Consider the following 23,534-nt stretch of genomic DNA (forward strand, 5'->3'; position numbering starts at 1 on the left):
AAATTTTTAACCCTTTGCACTCGAAAGTTTCTCACTATAAATATTTAACACTTTTTGAGAACACAAAGACGATATTCTTTGGAACTAACTCGAAATTACAGGTACAATGAGAAACAACGCTGTTTTATTTCAATATTTCACGCATCAAGATATTGTACAAAGTTCAACGTTAAATATCAAGTGGTAACTGAGAGTCATTCGATTTGACACAGTAAGAATTTAGAATGTGATATTTAATGTTAACCTTTGTACAATGCCTCGATACGTGAAACATTGGAATAAAGAAGCTTTGTTCCTCAATGTGCTGGTGACTTCTCTTCGAATTAGTCTCAAAGAACATCGTCTTCGCTTCACAAAGAAATGGCAAATATTTCTAGTAAGAAACATCCGAGTGCAAAAGGTTAATAATGCAACTAAGTAGATAATAGTGTAATATAAACACTGTAACGCGTTAAGAAACTTCTTTTACAATACATACAGACTCAACTTTGTATATTTAGATTTTTCTGCCGAGGAATGTAGACACAGAATATACCCCGCGTATCGAAAACACCGAAATCAGTCCCAGAAGAACGCAAAGCAGCAGGAAATTTCCGAGGCCACCGCTAAATCAACGCAACGGGTAAATTCCATAGAAAGCAAACGGAGAGGCGAGCCTCTAGCAGCCGCGATCCGCCGCAGCAACGAGTACTTTTAATGAAAGGTAAATTTTCTATAGTTGCAGACCCAACAATCCGCGGTGTTTGTTTAATTCCCGTTGTAATTCACGTGTAACATGCTCCGCATTAGAATCGCTCCCCCGCGGAGGCCGAACTATCGCATTACGGCCGAGATAAACCAGCGCCGCGGGAATGATTTGCAGCCGGGATATTTCCGCGAAGGAGCAACGCCCTACTTCGCCGCGTCCCTTCAAGGATCAAGGACCGTTCGCCCGGTTGCACAACGATATTTCGTATTCCGGCCGCGTCCCGGGGAGAATAACGCGATTCACGACCCGCGGGTACGCGATCATCGTTTTCGTTTCACGGAATTTCGGGTGTGTTTCGATAGCCGGCGGCGAAAGAGGGCGCAGAAGCGAGACGACGACGACGACGACGACGGGCGGGAGGAGAACAAGAAACGGGGCGGCGAGCCGCAATCCGACTTGCATCGATATAATTAGATTTACGTCTCCCCGGCTCGTCTTTGTTGAACGGATTCCAAATATTCCTGTAAATTACGGGCAAAAAGGCGGCCGCGACCCGGTTCAGCCCTGTGATTCTATTCCCACCGGTAACCCCTTTCCCGGGACGTTACACCGAGTCGCTACTTTTCAGCGGGAAACTGCAACCGTCGCGGATAAAGGGAGATAAATAGATCGGGAACCTGGAGGACGGACGGGGAAGCGGAGCGGGAGGGACGAGCCGATGGGAACGGGGACGGCGGGCGGGGGGACGCAGAAAATTGGGGATGGTCGGGGGAGACACAAAAAAAAAAAAGGTCGGCCACAACGGCACGCATTCATAAACGCGAAAGTTTCGAGCATTGCAATCGGGATAAAAGCTTCAAAGACCGGCAAGTGCTTTCGCGTGGCGCAATGGAACGCGGATTATTAGAGTACCGTTTAACCAAAATACCCATTACCGTAATACCGCACGAACGAAGTGGCAATTCGAAAGAATGGGGATACCGCGATTGCAACACGACCGGGGACGGGAGAGAAAAAAAAACAAAGTGGGCGGCGGACGGGCGGATTATTATTCGGACGTACCGATAACGGGGTAGAAACTGCAGTACTCCGCGGAATTAACGCGCTAATTGAAACGTTCCTTCGTCTTTCGTCGAGCGCGTTCGCTCCTCATTTTTCGTCATTTGTACACGCGGTTTTTACGCTGACTACGGGATCGCGGGTCGGACGACCTTCGCTCGGGGCCGAAGGGTTGAAGGGTCGATCGATTAATCAGCGGAACGTGTTATACCATGATCCTGTCTTTATATATGGCGTTCGTGAATAGTTTAACGCCGGCGTGTCACTGGTATTCGCGTGACGTCGCTCTTCGCATGGATTTAAATATTTAGTTTCTCCGCGGGATATTCGAACTGAAGTTAATTGGATATATGAGCTGCAAGATGGCGTATTATGAATAATTCGGGAAGTGTCTCTCTTTTGATAAAGTATCCTTTAATATTGCCTCTTCTTTTATTCTGTTTGTAATTGAATTATAGAAAACAACAGTCATTGCTATTAAAACGTTATTTACCGTTGAAAACGCGATCGCGAGAGTTCACGGGAGTTCGAAATTCCTACGAAGATGCCTGACCTTACGGTTTCCGTTTCATTAAGGAGCTCGCTGCGATTGTACGAGTAATCCGCGCGAGTAGCGGTTCGGTGAACGCGTTAATAGCGAGAGGGCGGTGCATAATCTTCGAGATAAAGGGACTAACCGAATCATCGCGAGCTCCGGCCGACTTCGCGAGCGTATCAACGGAATTGAAGGGATCGCCCGTCGAAGCTCGGCACCGCACCGCCGCCGGACGGTTTTAATAAACTGCGAGAAAGTAAATTGTACGTCGTGTCGGGGCGCGCAACAACGAGAGTGCCTCGGAGAAAAAGAGTGAGGGTGAAAAGGGAAAAAAAGGGAGGAAGGAATTGCAGTAATTGGACGGCGAAGTTTCTGCCGGCTCGCCTTGCTTACGGGTCACCAATTTAGAAGTCGACACAACTTTCGCAAAGAAAGGGGGTCTGGTTCATCAGGGAAATGCGAAAAATACATTCTCCCCAGTTCCCGCCGGCCGTTTCGTTAGCCCTTTCTTGTCCCGCTACCGGTAAACGCGTCCGAAACGCGCGGTTTACCCCCATTTTTCTCCCTTCCCTGACCGCGTCACGAATTAAAGAGCTCATTATTATTCCGGCCGGCCATAACGCGACTCACTTTGGTTAATAAAAAGTTACGCGGGCTTAATTAAGAATTAAATATTTCAGCTTTCATAACCTCCGCCTATACCGCACGTAATTGCGGCGTCGTAAAAATTTTTAAACACGCCCCGACACGAGCGTATAATGTCGGCGTGTATTCTTTATGCTCCGCGGCCCTCATCCCCCGGCGCGGAGCGGCGCGGCAACGAGATTTCAGTTGTTCCAGATAACTTTGTGCTCGCCCCTCGTGTTACTTCGCGTGCGACGCGTTCGGGGAAAATATTTTTGCGCGAGCGACGCTCGCGGTATTCCCGCGACCCATGAAAATAATTATTACCGGATCGTCGGAAATCGCCCTGGAACACGGGGGGCGGGGGGAGGGGGGTACCGGCGAGCGGATTTTATATCGCGCGGTAATGAAATTCTCGCGTTTCGTACGACAATACGCTCCTTCGCGCGCGATTAACACTGGCGGGCCGAAATTCGATGAAATCGAAAATTTAAATTGTACCGTGCCATGCATTACAGAGCGCGCGAAATGGATTCCTCGGCCGTGATTTTTAATTTCGTCCAGCGTTCGCGAGCCCGATGCGTTTCGCCAATTAAATTTTTACGCGGACCGCCCGCGCGCAACGCGGAACTGTCGTTTGCTCGAATAATGCAGCAGCACGCTGAACCGTTCTCCAGCCGAACTTGATTAAACCGTTTAACGCGGCCGTGATCATCTGGCCGGCATTACAGAAGATGATCAACATTTATGTAACGTATTCTTGTTAGTTAACGCCCGCGATGTACAGCCGCGAAGTTTGATCGTTAAACTCCGAAACGGCCTGGTGTTTATTACGGGGCGCGGCCTCCCGGCTCTCGAACACTTATGTAAATGACGTGAAACCGGCGTTATAACATCGGAAGCTCGGCCAGCCCAAAAACGACATTATACGTTGGCCGAGCTAATATTTCCAGTTCAGGGAGCACTCCCATTTACAAGTTTGCTGCCGCGGGGCGCAGGCATTTGCCACTGTTTTCCTATTTCCCCGGCAGTACCCTAAATCCCACATATCATCGTAAATGGCTTTTAGGCCGGTAGTTCCAGCATGCAATACCCACGGCGTGCACCGGCGCGCTTCAGACATCGATACCGCGACGCGCGCAACGGCGGCTTCTTCCGTTCGCTTCCTCCACGGGGCATAAAGAGGATTCCCATATAAAGGGCGGCAATCTCGACGAGATAAGGCGGTCCGTACACAGACTTATTTCGGGCGTGCGTTCAATTAGAAACCGAGACTTCATTATCTCGTTTCCCGCGACCAAAGCGATCCACGCTAAAATTCACGGCGGATCTCCTTTACCTTTGTGAATCGCAAAATTTTCCCTGTACCCATTCTGGCCGCGCTAAGTACACTTTATCGGGAGCTCCGCCGATTCCCGCAGCACGGAACGTTTGAAGTTCGCTCGCGAAGGTCCGTTAATAAGTAGAACTCTGATTCTGTCGCGTCAAAGCGACATTTCGGCGGGTTTTCGTCGGTATTTATTTTAATGGCAAGTAGCCGAGGCCCTTAACAAAGTAAATATTGGAGGGACGCCTGTGGCGCGTCGTTCTCTCAATTAAAATTCGGACCGAAATTCTAAACAGCGTATGTTTAACCGAAAAAATTCCCTACGTGACTCTGTGCGTTTTTCGTTAACCCAGATTTGGAAAAATGAAACGCGACGGAGCCGGCGAGGTGGTTGCTGATAACGTTGCGCGATACCTCGATGGAATTTGTTCATTTATAGGTTTCTGGAATCGTGTCGAAAGTCTATGTAATATGCATTAGTAAGTATAAGGAGAAACGGTCGGCCACGATCAGACGCGCCGGCATATTCCACGAGCCGCGTACGTGGCAAACATTTAAACCTGATTACCTCGGGAACGAAGTATCGTATGGAAAAACTTCCTGCTGGTATCATCCTCGAGTAACACCGCCATTTAAACAAGAAACTTAATAAAACCACCGTAAAACCGACACCGAAATCCCATCAAATTCCTCCGCATCTAATATTGATCTACGCAATTGAATCTAATTATTCCAACAACGAGATACTAATTCCGTAACTTCGTTCTCCACTATCCAGAGCTTCCAACTATAACTCACAAATTCCCACAACACCAGCGAGATCTCTAGAAATTCGAAAACCTCGGAACTCCACTGGTTAACTCCACTTTCCCCGACGAAAACTCCATTGTCCGATGATCGAATGAACCGCAAGAAACCATACACAAAAGACCGACGTCTGTCGCAAAGTAAGCGTAACGGGACACCCGAATGAATGAAATCCAGGTTTCCGCGTGCAAGAGCCGCCGGCGATAGATTCCTATCGGTTCGGAGACGTCGCATTCAATTAGAAGTCAGTCTCTTCCGGGAAGATTGCGTGGGAGTTCCAAGCGGCGAGCGGGGCGCGGCCGGTTTCATTATCTCGTTGCCCGTCGCAATGAGAAAACGAGAAAGAGAGAGAGAGAGCTCGCGCGAGCGAGCACGCAATGAAATTTTCTACGAACGGTCCAGCGATCACGTAGCGGCAATAGAAGTAGCGTGCGAATTGTTCGTCGGCGACCTTCCTATTGATTTCCACCTGCGTCGGTTTACCTTCTCCCGCCCTCCCCTGCCCTCGATCCTCTTGTTCATGTTCCCATCCGCGGTCCCGCCTGCATCCGAGCGCCGCGACCGCGCAATTATTGCGTGACGAGGCTGCCGCGCGGACGAAGACGAATAATGCGCCGATAACCCCGTGAATATCCCGGAGAAGAATCACGGCCGTGAAAAGCGCGACCGTTTCCCGCCGGTTTTCGACGAGCGCCGCGAAATCCGCGGAACCCGGGCCGGCTTCTATGGCCGTTGCTCGCGACGCCGTGACATTTTTGCACGCGTACGTGACGGCGAACAAACAGCCGCGGTAAGATACCTCTCGCTCTGATTTCTCGTCCTGAACGAGCCTCTCGACCGTCCCAGCCGTGAATCGCGATTAGGTATCCGTCCACCGGACCAAGAGGCAGTCTGTTTTGATAATATTAATTCGAACGCGAACCCTCTCGGCGTTGACCCTCGCGCGGATCCTCCGCGGTAATTGCCCGTAACGCGGAATGTTTACACGGGCATACGGGGCCGTGAAAATGCGGCTTGATGGCACGGGAAAGGTGTTTTCCGCGTCGGTGCGCGCACTTTCTGACCCGCAATTATGAAACACGGAATTTCGTTGCGAAGCGTTGGCTCCGTGTGCGTTCGGGGGAGGTTCTCGCGAGCTTCCTGGCGAGCGAAGACAACGGGGACGAAAGAAGTAGCGGCCCGCTTTTGAATCGTCGAGTGTGCTCCGGGCTTTGGGGGATCAAAGGCGGCCGCTTTGTTTCCTCAGGTTTGTTCTTTTCGGTTTAGGGAAAAGAGCCGCGTGCTTCAAGTCGCGCGGCAGATTTTCGTGGCTCTCCTTGAACTCCTGGACGAACGAATCGCGGCGTCGCATTTATTCTTTCCAATTTAGAGCGGAACTTTCCAAAGGGGGACGTTCTTAGAACGATACAATGGAACGTCGGAGGAAACTTTTCATGTAAAACATCGCGAGGAGGAGCGAGAGGGAAGTTTGCCGATTCAATTATTATATAATATATGGAAATAAACGTTTTAAATGGAAGAAAGGAAGATCGTCGGTATTAGCGGAGTCAAAGGACCGTTGCGAAGTAAAAAATGAACTGCGTCACGATAAATGACGAGTACTGGCTTTACATTGTGCTCAATAAAGCTATGATAAAAATAGACGGGACAATCCGCTTACCAGCGCGAATTCGTTAAAACAAAGAGCTCGCGGCCCGTTGTATCGGGCACCAAAAGTTTAACGGAATTTTTAGCTTAAACGATCGATCAGCTTGATTAATCGCGATTCTCCGGGCGACGAGTTCTTCCCTCTGTACATTCAATTACGCGTACCAATTAGCCGGTGCAATCGTTAGACTTTTTCCCGGCGGGGGGCAAAACATTTATTTCACGGGCACCCGGAATCATTACTTTTTCCAATTATAAGGACGACAGCGCGGCCTCTTCGTTAGGGGATGCCAGAAAGTTCCGGCTTTATAGTTTTCCATTGTGGAGAAATTCCGCGAAGTAGACACATTTTTCAGCCGGCGAGAGAGAAGAAACTTCGGCCGGTGTCCGCGCGCAGAGAAAAACAGGGGGAGAGAGAGACGCCATGAAAAAGTATCGCGAACGAAAGCCCAGCGTTGCTCGGTTAATTTCCAGAGTCCCGGCCCGACAAAGCGCTGCGAGGTAAAGCTACTTTGGTTAACGAAGGTAATCGCGGATAACTCGCCTCGCAACTTCCGAACTCGGATTCTCGAAGAACGAAGGGATTCTGATCCGTCGTCGATCGTCCCCTTTTCCCTCTTAAATTCCATTATCGCTGGAACGAAGACATCTACGTCGATTTTGATCCAATTTCCCATAGACTCCATCTCTTCCAGTGATCGACTTGACACGTGAAAGATCGCTCGCGTAACTCCCCGGTCTTGTCAGCGAAACGTGAGGAGGTCACGAGATTTCGTATTATACTTGTTAAAATATTAAGAAACAAAGGGAATTATTTTATAAAAGTATGACACAGCTGAGGATCTGAATATATCCGAGTCCTCGAAAAGGTCCACCTTTCAAGGTACGGAATCGATACTCGACGACGAGGTCCCTTTAATTATTTCCAGTTTCCCCCTGGTCTACTTGCCATCCACTTTGGATGAAATAAAATATCATTGTGCCGCGTATAATGCGAGTTATTAGCATGTTATCGTGCCCCGCGGATGCTTCTGCCGGAGACAATGCGTCGAAAGAGACAGCGGGACGGTATCCGGCGAGGAAGAGTTAAAAATCCCGTGTCGCCAGGCTCTTCAGCTTTTAATCTCATTTCAACCGAAGGATGAACCTTCTGTTAGGCCGAGCCCGGACAAAAACGCGGACCGCTCTTCTTACTTCAATTAAATCTTCCTTCGGTATCCTTTGTGTGTATCTTTACCCCCGGCTCTTGTCCGTACTCGTAATATCTGGGCCGAATTAAAAGGATCCACACCGCGGAGCGGATACAACGCTTAGCGGACCACTTACACGGTGGAATAAATCTAACGTGCATAATCCCGTGGAAAATCGTACGGCGGGGGATTAACGTCGCGGTTTTCGAGATGATTCGTCAGCTGACGCCGGGTTTTATGTGTCTGCGGCGCACGTCGATGCGACGAGCGTGATGCGGGTCGAAGCACCCGGATGCGCCCGGGAATGTTCTTCTTTTCCTCTCGAGAAGAGAAAATTCCAGAGGGATTCACGGAATTTCAACCGAAAATAACGAGATTAATATTCGGCTCGCGGACATTTATTGTGCAACTTATTTTATTGTCGTTAGAAAACAGATGTTCGTGATGATCGTTCACTTAGATTTTGGAAATCGGAGGTTCGAGAATGGATAATTGAAATTAAGGTAATTGTATGAATTAAAATCGACGTAACCTTTGCTTCTAGATGATGAATGTTTAGGGAGATCTAGGAATGTCTGTGATCTATTGTGTAGAGATGATACGATCTTTAATCAAGCTTCACATTCGAAATAATAACGACGAAGAGGAATGTACCGAAAACAATAGTACCCCTCAAAAACAGAATACTTCGGAAAAACGCGAATGCAATTTGACGAGAAAGCTTAAACAATTGTTGCACAGCGAGAATAAAAGCGATATTGTTCGCAGAGATAATAATAAACATCGCTGCAATGCTGCAGGCAAAAAATGGGATTAAAATATACCAGCCTCCTCTCCCGCGTAGTACACGCTCCCTTTAAACAATACCCCCATTGAAATCACTTACATGGACGTCTCGAAACTGACGCGACCTCCGCGAACTTCATTTCTATAACCCGCAGAGAAATCAATACACCGTGCCCTCGGATGGAAAAAAAGGGTAAGACCTTATAAATCATCGGCGGACAGAAGAAACGAAATAAAATCAAATGGAAGAAACGACGAAAACAAAAGAGGAGAAGCGTTCTCGCCCTCGGAGAGTCCCTAAAGGACGACCATGTATTACGCAGATATGATAATAAGTTTCCACGTCCCGTGGGACCAAGGGAATCGTCCCGAAACCTAGCGGGTAACGCTTTCGGTGGAAACTTTCCTGAATAATAGCCGCTCGGCTGAAAATCTCACCATTCCGTCGCCGAGGTTTTGGACGTCGCACGGGAGCAACGCTGTGGAGCCGAGTTGCGCGGAGATCATCGTCGAATTTTCGGTCCGGAAGTTCATCGGCAGAGTCGGCGGCAGGTCGACGTCCAGCGGCATCCCCGTCGCTTCCGGGTCCAGCGAGTTCGAGTTCGCCGCGACTATCTCCGCGGTGACCGCCGTCGGATACTCTGAAAAATAGGCATTAAATCAAAGCGATCGCCCGAACAAGCCTTAAGCCCGGCCAACGGCAGGCAACGCTGTACCACTAGGGGATCCTCGTTAAGAGGCTTTCCCCCGGACTTTACTTAACCCCTTTCCACCCCGGCTATCACCGCGTCAAATATTTATGCGCGTCTCGTGCCCGGCAGCCCCGGAAAATTGCTACAACGATTGTTCATTTTGCTCTCCGCGATGTTTGCCAGCCTGGGAGCTACGTAAACCGACGCGGAACGATCCCCGACGCCTTTAACGGATTTACTCTTTCGAATTTTCCGCGACTATACCTCGGCGCTAGGTGTTCTTGAGCCTTGTCAGTGAGTTTTTTGTATCAACCCTTCACGGAGTGGAAGTGTCTCAAATTTACTGGAGAATATTGTAACATATAAGAAATTCGTAGTGACCTAGTACGGTATTCAATAGTGTTAATTATAAATATTACTATAATAACAGTAATAGAAATGATTATTATATATTTAAGCATTCAGTATTAAATTTCGCAGAATCTGTATGGTTTCGTATGCTTTACAGAATCTTCGTCAAAGGGTTAGGAATTACAGGAAAGAGAAGAGACAATTATAGAGCATTTCCGATGTAACTATAATGAACGTTGTTTAGCGATATGTTTCCGTTGAGAATTGTTTCGCTGAATAGCGGACCGGAAAGACCAATATTAAGCTTTGAACCAAGAATCGCCCGTATGTGGGTGACGCGGCACTCAAAGCTTTAGCCTGTAACGGGGCCAACCCTAAACGCCCTGTAACGCTGTTAATATTCTTGTTTGATCCTGATCGGCGTTCGCAACAAGGTAACAATCTGTCCCTGGGAAATATCGAGCAACCCTTCCATCAATTCCGCCCCTGCCCCGGTCGACAGTTTGTAGTTTTAACGCGCTCTCTATTAGCCTCGCGCCGGGAGCCCCGGCGTATCGTGTCTGAATCAAAACAAATGTTGATGAACGACGACGCGAACACGATCCAACCGCAAGGAAATTCCCGGACAGACCTTCGATGCGCCGGTAATTTTAGTGTTGGACAAGATGGATGCGATGATCGTTCTTTGTTCCGGCCGCTGCGCTATCGGGATCATAAACAATTCCGCACGGTCGCGTCGCCCAAATAAATATCGTGACATTTTTCAGACTTTCCCGGTCTGAAAGTTTCCACTCATTCGTCTGTCACTGGCAAGATTTCTCTCTTGATAAATCTTCTCTTGACTTAGGCAGCGTGCATTCCGGGAGATCTATTTAAACTTTGGGTATTAGAAATGGAACCTGCGATGACAGCCATTTATGGACTCGAGTGGATAAAATGATAATTGATAAGAAAAATGGGTCTCAATATCTATAACGATATTTCTGAAACTAGTTAATTTAGTCCTTTGCGTGCCTTACGTGTTCACTTGTCTTCATTATAAAAACTGTTGCAGTATCTCGAAATGAAAGCCAACACATTTCCTTTTACAAGTTAATGAGATCGTTTGTCTCTCCGGGCAGAAAAGTTTGGACTCATTCGGCGATCTCCGTGGGAAAATGTTGCTTTTGATAGATCTTCCCTTGACGCGAAGGTAACGCATTCAGAAAGAACCGCCTGGGTCCTTGCTTTTTACTTTTCGCAAATTAACGAGATTATTTGCGGTTACTCATTCATTCGGAGGGTCCTTCGAGATGTACTTGCCGCAGACAGATCGCCATGATTTTTATTCACAATGGGGAGGCGGGCCCACTTTCAATTCCTCGCCCGGCCTTCTATTCATGTTACCCGCTCACCCAAGGTGCTAGAAGCTAAGGGTCAAAGGGAAAAAAGATCTACCTCGGCCTGCCTCTGAATTACGACCCTTCGATGCCTAAAATATACGAACAGCATTACGAGCGTCGCTATATTTATTCCAGGACAGCGAGGTCCTCCTCCCCGGCTGCAATAAAATACCTGTGATAAAGTACATCTGGCGAGTGATGTAATTCCCATTCAGAAGATCTTGACACCTGAAGACACGTCGCTTTACCGGGATAAATTATTTCCCCGGGAACCAGCGCGGACAAGAATTCCCTTGAACGCCGATTCAGGGATGAAATAGCTCGCGAGCGATATATCAAGCAGAAATAATCAAAATCGCTGTTGCCGGATAAAATGGAAGCACGGGGTATCAGAATGTAAATTTGCTGATACTTCGAATCCGCGTTTCACCGTGAAAAGAGAGGCTCGCCTCAAACGTTTGAAATTCGGGATCGATCGTTCCCGCCCCGCCCCGCCCCGTCCGCGGCTCAAACGCCGGCAGTCTACGAAATATGAGATTGATTCCGTCGGTTCGTCGTTGATTAGTTTACAGACCGCCGGGGCGCAGTGGCCACGCAACGGAGAATGTCATCGGATATCGGGGAGGGGGCATAAAGTAAAGTTCGCGGTACCTGCAATTTACCTGTCAAGGCATTACCATGAACACAGCGGCGCTCTGGACCCGTAGCCTCGCGTAATCCGCAGTTGTCGGAGTTTCCGGATTGCACACTGGGCACGAATAAATTAATTCCTCCCGTTCGGAGGACCCCGGAACGCGTGTTTCGTCGCGGTCAGCTCCTCCGCTCGAATAATACGCCTTGTTTTCGTCCCCGTGTACGGAAACACGATCGCCGAATCATTCTAATGACAACACCGACGCGAACTCTGATCCCGGTTGGCCCTGGAAACTTCGCCGACCGCGAAAAACTCAACGTCATCGTCCTCCAACCGAGCGACAGCGGATCGTTCGCGACCTCCGCGCCGGCGACGGGTATATTAACCGAAAAGATGGGGCCGAGAGATTGCGGAGGAAACTTTCTGGTGTGTATATATTAATTAAATCGCTCCAGAGCGCGTGGAAACTCCCCGCTCTGATGCAGTCGCGTTGCTCAGCCATAAATCTGCGAGGGAGATTTTTGTGGAAGCTGAGTGGAGACATAAGCGAATGCAGAGTCGTAATTTCTAGCGACTGTCTTGGCCAATTTGTCCGTCGGAAATTTTTAAGCTGGGATTACCGTATTAGCCGAAATGATTGAATTTCCTTATTTCCCAGGTAATGGGGTCGTGAAAATTTTGAACTTCGTTTTCAAATTGGTAGATTAATTTCGGTGATACGTAGCAGATGTGAACGTTAAACCTTCAACATGTGAAGCTAAATTGTATATCAATTGCTTAATTAATAGAAAGAAAACTACGTGCTGATCTTTGTTTTTCGACTAATTAGATAATTTCCACGACTTAGTCTTCCAAATCTGAACATTTCATCTCACCGAAATGCTATAAATATCCGAGAAGTTACTATCAGACTTATATAAGCTTCAAAAAAGTTCAACAAGACACACCTCCGTTTAACGCAATCAATATAGGTCTGTAACAAGCGTATAACTCCTTCCCGCCGGAGAAAAACTGATATGAAACGTGAAATAACGCTGACAAGCGGTGTCAGCGAAAAACCCGTGATCCGCGCTGGTCCGAGAGGAGACGACGCGGATAATTATGCGTGTCATTTGAATTCCGTCTCGCCGGATTCCCGGTGCTCGTCCAGGTGTCGCGGGATCACGGGGGCTGATACGCGCATAAAGTAGCCGGGCTAAACGTTGAAAAAGTTGGTCGGCCGTCGGTTGTCAGGTCAGCGTTAAAAAAGTGTCTAGGACCGCGGGGGGGGGGGGGGCAAGTCCTGCCACCGTTCGCCGCTAAAGTTCAGCCGGTCGGTGCCGTGCGAAAGTTGCTGCGGCAAGAAAAAGCGGGAAAAGGAGGGGGGGAAGCGGCGAGGGGAGAAAAGGTCGTAATAAAATGTTTAACGAATACAGCGAGACCGGCCATTTCGTCGCGGTCGGCGGGGCAACGCGGCCGGGCATTATTCAATGGAGGCCATCGAATTTACCGCGGCACGGGATTATTCCGCGAACTTCCGTATCTGCTCCTGCGAACGCTGTCAGGTGTATACACACGGAACAGGACGGCGGCGCGGCAAAAACAAATAGGGAAACTTGTAAACGGTATCCGCGAAAGTTTCATTATTTTCGAACGAGACCGTGCCAAGAATTTCTATTAAAATAATAAGAACTAAAACGGGGACGGGGCGTTGCTGCGGAACGTGTCTGGATATACATACACACATATTGGCACGCCACGTGTACGCGGTACAGAGAGGAAGATAGTAATTCGTGGGAAGGTAAAGAATCCCGCGATTCGCTCGCGAAGAAATTTCGTTTCTCCGAGAATTTCCTCTTTCCTCTCAGACTCCCTCCCTCTCTCTCTCTCTCTCGGTGTTTCTTTTTTTCATCACGATGTTCTTCGCGAGAGCTCCGTTTTAAACGAGCGAGAGCGAAAAGGGCGGAGAATCTTCGAGCTTTTCCATTCCGCAAATAATACGCGGCTCCCGTATGTCGGAGCTGATTCCCGCGAGCCACGCTCGGCAAACATTCGATTGTTCCCTGAATCACTCATCTTTTATCCGAGCTACTTTCCGATCGCGGCTCTGTAAGCCATTCGGCGAATTAAAAGTTTGATGCTCCGCCCGGCGTAATCGTCGGTCTACCGAGGGGCATTCAAATCTTCGAGAGTCGTCGACTCGTCCCGGCAGACTCGTTCTCGGGGTTAAATGTGTAGCATGAAATTCAAATTTCCTGCGCGATGTAACTTTTACCCGCGGCCGGGACCAGGAAACACGGAAATCGCTGATTAAGGATAATCCGCGGGAAACTTGTCCATTATACCACAGTCGAATGGAGAGCATTCGCTTGGCCCCGGAATAACACCGGAATTTTCGCGAAGTGATAGCACGTTTATTTTTTAATTGCGTAGAATTCGTAGATCGAGTTTCTCTCTTTCGTTTCGGAATTTCGTGCATTGCTTCGCGAAAGATCCGCAGAAATTGTCGCATTCAAAGGGCCCCGAAGAATCACGGTTATTACCGGCAGGCGAATCTCCGCTGAGATCGAAACAAACTATAATCTCGGAATATAGGAGCAACAAAAGTATACAAAGTACCAAATTAAACCGACCATGGACCGGTCGATAGCAAACCACGAATATTGCGTGCCAAGTTACAATCCTCTATCTTCGCTGGGGGATAGAGTTACAACAGAAATCCGGATTATCGAGTTCCGAGTGGCATCGAGAAATCCTGAGAAAATTCACGAAGCTTACAGACACCGAAACAGACGTTACAGAATTTTTCCCTAATTTTTAATCAAGAATCCGAGTATCGCTACAGACATAAACCGAATAAACAGCGTCGCACAGGGAAATAAAGAAGCATCGTTCCCGCATAAATCCTCCGTCGGTTCCCGTTCAATCGAATAATATCGTTTCCGAATTAATCCGAATATCTCCGGGGATGTATCCGGAATGGAAAATCTTTGGAAAATGAACCGCTCGAATGTTCGGTCAGTAGTTCGGCTAAGGCTTTCCAGACACTTGAGCCGCTATATCCAGATCGATGGCGCGCCGAAAGGAAATCGATCCTCGTTCCGCGGGCCGGGAGGCAGGAGGTATTATCCGCGAGGCCGGGGCAGGGCCAGGACTCGCGAAAAATAACGAGGCCGAGGTGTCGTTATTGCTGAAAACTTGGAAAATGAGATACTCCCGGGCTTAAGGAACTGCAATATTCCTAAACTCCCATGCGGTAAGCGTCTTTCGGAGCAATTTAACTACGAACTTTGCCTCAATGCTCGCCAAAGTGGAAATAAAACACCGCAGCACCGGAGAAAGCGAAAGAGAGAGAGGGAGAAAGGGAGCGAGAGGTCGAGGCCCGTTTGTTTCACCATAACTTCGCCTCACGAGTCTAGTTGCGAACCCCGTAACTTTCTACCTGCGAATTTATTCCCGGTGCCATTGCACAGCGACGGGACGACCATCGCTGATGTAAAAGCGAACCGCGCGGCCACCGTCCCGCCGAGACGGCCCCGTGAAACGCGTCGCGATAAACTCGTCCCAGCTTTATATTAGCGCTGTCAAAAAGCCGGACCGCCGCGAGACGCTTCCCCGATCCCGGTGTCACTCCGGTTCACGCGTCATTTTACTGTCCAGCTTTTTACGAATCCTATCTGCGCTCTTTTATATTCCCGGCCGAGCACCGGCGCCGCGCTATATAATCGGACCAGTTTCGAGCGCGACTCGATACTTCCGGGATCGAACTTTTCCCCCGGACACTCGGATTATCAATACATTCACCTGCTCCGTCGCGCAACGGTATCGTGTTCGTTCGCCCCGGCTGTTCGCGGGATACTGCCGGAATACGAGTGTCTCTTCGGGATGGAACTTCAAAGAACTAATCCGGCTTTGTTTTTCGATAACACCGGCGTGGTAATTATCTGCCACGTTTATTACGTGGACCACGTTGGACACGCTCGTTGTAACTCGAGCGGGGAGTTCTGACAAATTAATTCTGTAACGAATGAACTTGAATGTTCTTTCGAAGGAATCGAGTAACCGAATGTAGAACAATGTAGAATAGATAATTCCTCCCGCGGATCGCGTCGAGTCGAATAGAAAATTATCAATGAGCCTACGACACGCGAATCGTCGATAACGAAACGGAACTATAACCGAAAAACCCCCGACACGGACGCGCGGCGGACGCAGGAAAAATGATTAAAATCTCCCTCGCGGCGGAATAATAACGATATAATTGTCCGGCACCCTGCCGCGTTCCGTTGCTCGGCACGAAACGAAACACTTGTTAAAAGCGGACGAGAGCCGGCACGACAGTTTCCACGGTTACAGTCCCGCTGGCAGCTGCGAAGGTAGCCCGGCCGACTGAATGAACGTATGAAACACGAGTAAATATAAATTGTTCTTTGATGCAGCCCGGCGGGTACGAGCCCGCGTTTCCGGCGCGTTTAATAAGTCCCGTGAGTTACGGACACGTGCCGGGGCCATTTGTACACAGACAGAGGAGCGCACAGGCGCGCGGCCGTTTGTACACAATGCCCGCCTCAAGACAGGAGCCTCTATCCGTCGCACGGTCACGAAATTTACTGAACGTGCCGCATTCCGTCGAGTTCTGCGCGCGCGTCCACCTGGCTCGCCGTGTAAACTATTTTTCGGCGAGAAATACCGTGGACAAACAAAACGAGGCCCGCAGCGGGCCGGTCCGCGCCAAGCAGCCTCGCGGACGTCGCACAGACACGGTGCACGGAACTGCACACAGATCGGTGCCTCTCCCTCCGCGGCCGCCCTCGTCTTCCACGCTAAGTATATTTAGCGGATGGACTGATGAACTCCCGTGACGCAGCGCGGCGCGATCTTCCATCCTCCTTTTTGCACCCGTCCTCCCACGGGTACTCGTGTAACGCTAAAAGCTGTATTCAGCCGTGTTCCCTTCTAGTTTACTTTGCTCGCTTTTTTCCTCTCTCTCTCTCTCTCTCTCTCTCTCTCTCTTTCTCTTTTTCGCTCTCGTTTGCCATTTCGCTCGTCCTTCTTAACGTAACGGCCGACGCTTTTTGCGAGCACGCGACCTGATAAATTGCATAACGCGCCGGCGGGAGGAGGGCGGGCGGGGGGTGAATTATAAACGCATCCTCCGCGGTTATTGAATTCGCGCTCGATGTTTTGTTAGTCACGCTTCCCATGGAAATCGCCGCGGAAGCGCGTTCGAAATTTGCATGAGCGATACCGTCTCCCTATGCCGCGAAATTGAACAAGTGACTCCGCAGGCGACGACCCCGCTGCGCGGATAGATTAAATTCAGTTACATCGATGTTCGGGGACGGGCACGGTAAATCGCGGCGCGGTCGGCTGGCTGGTTGGCTGGCTGTCTGGCTGTCTGGCTGGCTGCAGGCGGACCCTTGATTGCTGCGAATAACTCCGCCAGCTCCGCCGAGGTTCTTTTCGAATTAAACTGCTCGGGAATTAAACAATTTCGCGGCGGCTGGCGGATTTTTGCGGACCTGTTGAGTTATTAAGACGCGTGGTGTCAGTTATTTCCCGATGAATAATTCCGCCCCGCATGAATACCTGATGGGACGGGAACGAGATGCTTGGTTTAATCAAATTATATGCTAATGATCCGCGCCTAGTTAATATCTGTCTCGAATCTAACACGGATTCGACGTCAGCCTAATTTATGGCTGATTTGAATCGAAGCTATTTGGAATCGAGGATTGATCTCTGGATAGGAAGATTCTTGAGAGGAATCCACGATTTGGAACGTCGTGGTTCTAATGATAATATTTGAAGACGATTCATATTACAGATTTTATATTCGTATTTAAATTTCATTCGATAATGTTCCAACGAGAAGGTATTACGTTCTCTTTACACAATTCGTACGGTTCTTTCGAACGTATCGTTAAAAGAGCTAATGTAAAACTGATTACAGGAAATCGGGAACAGAGTAGGGGATTCTTTCAATCCGATTCGACTGTCTTCGTGGGAGCCGCAACAACCCGCGCAGACGTGCTCAATAAATTCTTCCAAATCTATACCGAGAAAGAAACCCGATTGCTGGACCTGGAAGCAGCCCTTTTGTTTGCCGAACGACTACTCTAACGAATTGAGCTATCCAGGTCGCCGATGGATTCGTTCTCTCCCCACCGCAGCGTTCCGTAGCCTGATTTTCGAAATGGCTGCCGCCTATAAAATAGTGCTTAAATCCACGCGGCCCTTGCGGGCGCATAATCTAAAAGGGATTCCATTCACGCGAACCTCGGGACCTATCGGTTCGACACTCAATAAACTCTGGCTTTGGCTTCGAGCCGCGGCACCGAGCACTCGGGAAAAACAGAATTTTGACTCGGTGACCCATGCAGAGAATCTGACGCACACTTAACCTACTTCCACCGTCTCCAAAGAATTATTCAACCCTTGGTCCACGAATTTCGTCAAATATACATCTGGCTTTTGCTCGCTGCACCGGAAATCACGTCTGTTACCATAAATATACAATCCCGGCGGTGTCGAAATCGAAAATCCGTTGTAAATAATATCGCGGACACAGGATGTGTCGAATTCTGTTATTTTTGTAGCGAACACCGTCGGCTTTCGCAATTATTTATTATTTTTCTAATGAGTATTATAACAGTATTATTGTATTCGATATTTATATGAATACGTGAAATATTGAGAGCATTTTGGCGAGATTGGTTATTAACTACCGTACCAGTCAAAAAAGCTGGTTTCGATTTTTTTGTTTAGCGATTATTGATATCTTCGAAGCATTGAATATTCGAAATGATTGTGAAAATAAATAGTTTCATTTCAGTACTATAATGAATGCCTGAAGAAACTGAAAATAATCTATTGTTACAATTTTCATAGGAATTCCATATTAATCGTATTAAATGCTCGGTAGTTCTAATATTAACAGATCATTCTGCCCGTGACTATTACTGTCTATGACTAACTACGTCTATGACTCACTATGACTGACCTGCTTGTCATAAACCATACTAGCTCTTTGCACGTCAAATGTTTCTTCATGTCGTGCTTGCTAGCCGCTACAGCATTACATTCATTTGTAAAATATTTCTAATTTTCTACTGAAGATATCGATATAATTACATCTAATACGATTCTAAACGTTTCAACGAACGGCGTCTTAAATATTCGATACCGTTACATTTCAATTTTAAAACGAACAGTGCCTCCGCTACTTCACAGTATTCAGATTAGAAGAATTAATCACAAGTCCACCGGATTTCCCCGGAACCTTCCCCAAGACGCGCGTAATGGATAGCACAATCAAAGGGTGAATGATTCCCCGTGTACCGGCAACTAGAAAACGCCGGTGGTTCCGTTTCCGAGACGATCAGGGCTCAATCTACTTAATGCGTTCGCTTGTTGCACCAAACATTCTACTTCATCGATCCAACGACGGCTGTCTCCTCTAACCGTGCAACCGTCGGGGATGAAAACCTTTAAACAGAAATCCTATTTCCGTGCCGGTATCGATCACGGGGATCATTGTTGATTAAAATTTCCACTTCACCTTGCCTCGCGAATAAATTCCATACCCAAGAGCAGACTCCCCTGACATTCTCAAAATCGTCCTCGGGCCTTCGCCTCCGCAAGAAAATACAATTTCAAAAGCACATTAATTTACGTCCACGGTTCACATTGAACCGAGACTCAGCCGGCGTTACAAAGAACGGGAGAAACTTCCCATCCACTCGTCATCAATTTTCATTCCACGTTCGAGAGACCGCGCTCCGCGTTTCGCCGCGCCCTAAGAACGGATCGGGGAAATTAACGAGAGGAGCCGGTGGCGCGCGTCTAGATCGTTAAGCTTGTCTAGGAAACAAATCAATGCGTGGGATAAGCAGAAGTAACACCTGGCGAAGAGAGTGCCGCCAGGAGTTATGCGAAACGAGATTTCACGGTGCGCGCGAGAGACACGAACGCCCCCGGTTTGTGCTTTATTGCCCCGGTTAAATGTTACACGGTGCTCATACAGCGTAGTTTGTTACCTAGGTGTCCATGGCGTCGCCCCGGGGGCCACCTAACGCCCGAAATATTTACCGTCATCCGCATCATCGGGCTGCGCATTAAACCGCTCGCATGATTTATGCGCCGGCACACGTGGAGAATTTTATTTACGCAACCAGCGAGCGAGAGAGCACGCTCGCGTTTCGTTTGCATTGCAAAGAGCCCGACACTCGTGTTTTGCCGCGGCCCATTATTAGTCGCGGTGAAATAAAATCGGCGCGCGCGGGGTGACCGGCGACGATCGCGTTGCCCGACAAATTCGCGACAACGAATGGATCGTGTAATGCATTGTTAATACCGCCGTGGTAATCCGGGAATCGCGGCGCAATTGAAAGGCCGGTGATTCGTTATGCAAATGAGAGGAAAAAAACGGTTATGGGATTTTGGGTCGGTGATGATAATGTTCGCCGGGCCGGGGCGAGTCTTATTTTGAAACGGGCTTCGGGTCGAATCGAGTTTCGTCGAGTTGTCTGTTATTCGATCATTGCGTGTGTCATTATGATTGCGGAGGAGGAGTTTTGAGATTGATAGGATAGAATGAGTTTATCATTGCCACGGCTGATAATAACGTCTGGGTTTTTTCGGAAGTCGAATACGAATGTTCGTCACGTACGTATAAAATTCTGTAGCCCGGGTTTACGAAATTGCGGGTCGTGAACCTTTACTGGGACGTGAAATAAATAAAACGGGTCACGGCGAACAGAAAAATATAGCGGATATATTTTGAATATACTTTGAAATGCTTATGGTATAAAACTTAAATGCGGTCATCCAGAAACGTTACGGGCTGCTGTCAATATTGATTAAACGAATAAAATGATTCGTATAAATGTTAACGAATGCGCGCCGGCTCGCAGTGTAAAATAAATTGCGCAGTGGATCCCTGTCAAAAAAACTTTCGAAATAGCTGTTTTGTAGGACGTGATTGATGCGATGTTCCACCTCTACTTATCGCGGCCGAGGATGTAAAGGGTGCATTTTTCAAATTGATATGCTCCGAAATGTAGACTCATAAAAGAGGAGTTTGTTTCGTAATTTCGATTTAATGTGGGTCACGTTAACACACATACATATTAATCCAGAATTAAAAATAAATACTGTATTTATTGGCAGTCGAAAGGGTTTGAAAATAGCTGCTTTACAGAGATCGGTCGACAAGTCTGTCCATAACCTGCCTTTTCTACTTATTCTATCCATTAACCCTTTGCACTCGATAGGTGACTCTCAGTGACCACTTAATTTGACACAGTAAAATTGTAGAATGTGATATTTAACGTTAAACTTTGTATAATGCCTCGATACGTGAAACATTGGAACAAAACAGCTTTGTTCCTCAATGTACTGGTGATTTCTCTTCGAATTAGTCTCAAAGAACATCCTCTTAGCCTCGTAAAGGAATGTTAAATATTTCTAGTAAACACCCGAGTGCAAAGGGTTAACATTCGAAGAATAGGGTTTTGAAGTTAATCCGTTCAAAGATGGGAAAAATGAGAGAAGAAAATTTCATATCATATACTCGACTTGACCCAGCGAAAGATATTATCTTATCCGCACCGGCGATTTCGGGATCACCCAGTACAGCGTGTGGTCGTAATGATGGTGTAGCTTTACCGAGTGAACTTGAGGTTTGTGGGAGAAGCTAATGAGAATTCGTGAGACTCGACCGGCACGAGAGGTCTTCGACTGCCAGCCTGCCAATTACGTAGCGTCTACATGGACATTCGACTGGTAGCGATGTTTCTCTAAACTCGCAGCGATGTTCAGACAAACTCAAATTGAGTACAATCTAATTCCTTCGATTGTTTGCTCGAGGAGCCCGAGACCGAGCCGAAAATTCATACAACTTTTAATTCGACCCTCCGTTTCGCTGCATTCCCCGAGAAGCATTCTCCACTCACCGTCCTCGTTAATTTCGAATACCTTCAGAAATATTTCATTCTTCTATCGGAACGAATCGATTCGCCGGAACAAGGTATCAACGGAACTCATCGGAAACCGTGGAAGCTAACGTATGCACGGAGCTTCCTCTTCCCTCGGTCGCATATGCGCTCAGACGTCCTCGAGTTTTCTCGATACGGCGTGCACGAGCGCAGGAAATAAGTTCCCCGCGGATGGAAAACAAGCTGCGAACGTAAAATGAAACGTTCCCAGCCGAGGGGACGCATCCGAGGCGTTTCCGGGACACGGGGGAGGATTCGGATCTTAATGCCGAAAGAAGTATCGCTCTTAGCGCGATTTTATAGGCACTTGGCATATTGAAAGGGAACGCGGGAAAGCCTGTTAGGCGCGTATTCGGGGTCGCCGGGTTGTGAAATAAGATCGGGACCGCGGGGGCGGTATCGGCGGAAGGGGTTACCAGGCAGAAAGCGCGTCTCGCCGCGAAAAGTGTCTGGCACTCGTGTTCGCCGGGTCCCGCGGCGTTTCATAATGCTCTCATTAAAGCGCCCCACTCGAAAATTATCGAGTCCCGCGCGCAATTTCGGCGCGGCGGCCGCGGCACGGTAATTCGATGGCAATAATGGTCGGCCGCGTCAAGAGTCCGCTCGCTAATCGACATCGAGCTGGCTATTTCACCGTCCATCGCAAATATTATAATCGCGCGGGGAAGGGGGGCGTCGCTCCATTCGAAAGATATACATTCGCGCGGTAATTTACAACGAGCCCGGCCGGGTTTAATTGCGGATTAACGGGGGGGCCGCCGGCAAATTTGCGAGCGTTTCTTTCGATTTGCATGGCAAACGAGCTGCACTTTGTAATACTTGAAACTGCCGAGTCGAACGGTCGGACACGCTCGAGCGAGAAATTACAGGGCGCGATTGGAAGGAGCCGCGATTAAAATTACGGTTAACAGCGGGGTGAAAGGTCGCCGCGTAACGGAGAGGGGAAAAACCGTGCCGAACACCTTGTCCCGCCTATTTTTCCCCGTTCGTCGGTTACCTTGTGTACCGATAAATTGATTTTAAATCGAGCGCGACCGGCGATTTCCGTTAAATTAAATTCGGCCCGTTTTCGTGGTACCTCGAGCGATCATCGAAACTGGGCACTCGCTCGACGCGGCTCTCGAACTAATTGAACCGCGTTGCTCGGTTATCAAGATTTTCGTCGTCGGGAATGAATTATCTTTCCAGAGTGCCCCGGCGCTCGTCGCGCCGTGAAAAATTGTAAGGGCGGCGTTCTTCCGTGAGAACAAGGGGAATGGTGTTAATGAAATACCGGCTGGTAAAGGGCGCGCAGCTAAAGATCGGAAAGGTGGGGAAACTACTTGGAAGCGAGTAACGGAGACGAAACTCGGCGGACCGCATTAGCACGTTAAATGGGTACATTAAGAACTTTATAGTTAATTCAGACTGTTTCGGCGACGTTATTGCTTCCGGTGAATTTCATCGTTGCCGGTCGTCCTCCCTGCGGACCGTTCATAAATGATCGATAAACGTAACGGCGGAAAGGGGGGGGGGGGCGGACGTCGGTTCGTCGTCTTCGGCGCGGCGAACACGTCCGGCGAACTTTTACAAAGATTCCTGTATTATTCAACGACTCCGGGAGGTCCGATTAAAGTTGCATCCGACTGATAACGCGATTTATTATGGGCGTCGTCTAAGTTCCGTCGACGGCCAAGTAAGCTGAGTTCAATGATATCCAGCCGAACGATCGAGGAATTAATATTCATCGGGTAGGTGAACAGCGATCGCTCCGAATCGAAAGTCATCCGGTTTAAGGAACTTTTACTTCTGCACGGAAACGACAATGAAAAGGAACTGACTTCGCGTAAAGAGAC

The 23,534-nt window shown here is 48.4% G+C and overlaps 1 protein-coding gene across 1 annotated transcript in view; it reads right to left on the bottom strand.

Annotated features, from left to right (window-relative positions):
- The window catches only part of LOC116432723 (lachesin), a 78,301-nt gene that overhangs the window by 40,825 nt on the left and 13,942 nt on the right, over positions 1 to 23,534 (bottom strand). The window contains exon 3 of the mRNA XM_076367572.1: positions 9,102 to 9,304. Within this exon, the coding sequence (XP_076223687.1) occupies positions 9,102 to 9,304 (203 nt within the window). The remainder of the gene's footprint in view (positions 1 to 9,101; positions 9,305 to 23,534) is intronic.

The sequence above is a fragment of the Nomia melanderi genome, chromosome 1 (assembly GCF_051020985.1).
Source record: "Nomia melanderi isolate GNS246 chromosome 1, iyNomMela1, whole genome shotgun sequence".
Lineage (NCBI taxonomy): Eukaryota > Metazoa > Arthropoda > Insecta > Hymenoptera > Halictidae > Nomia > Nomia melanderi.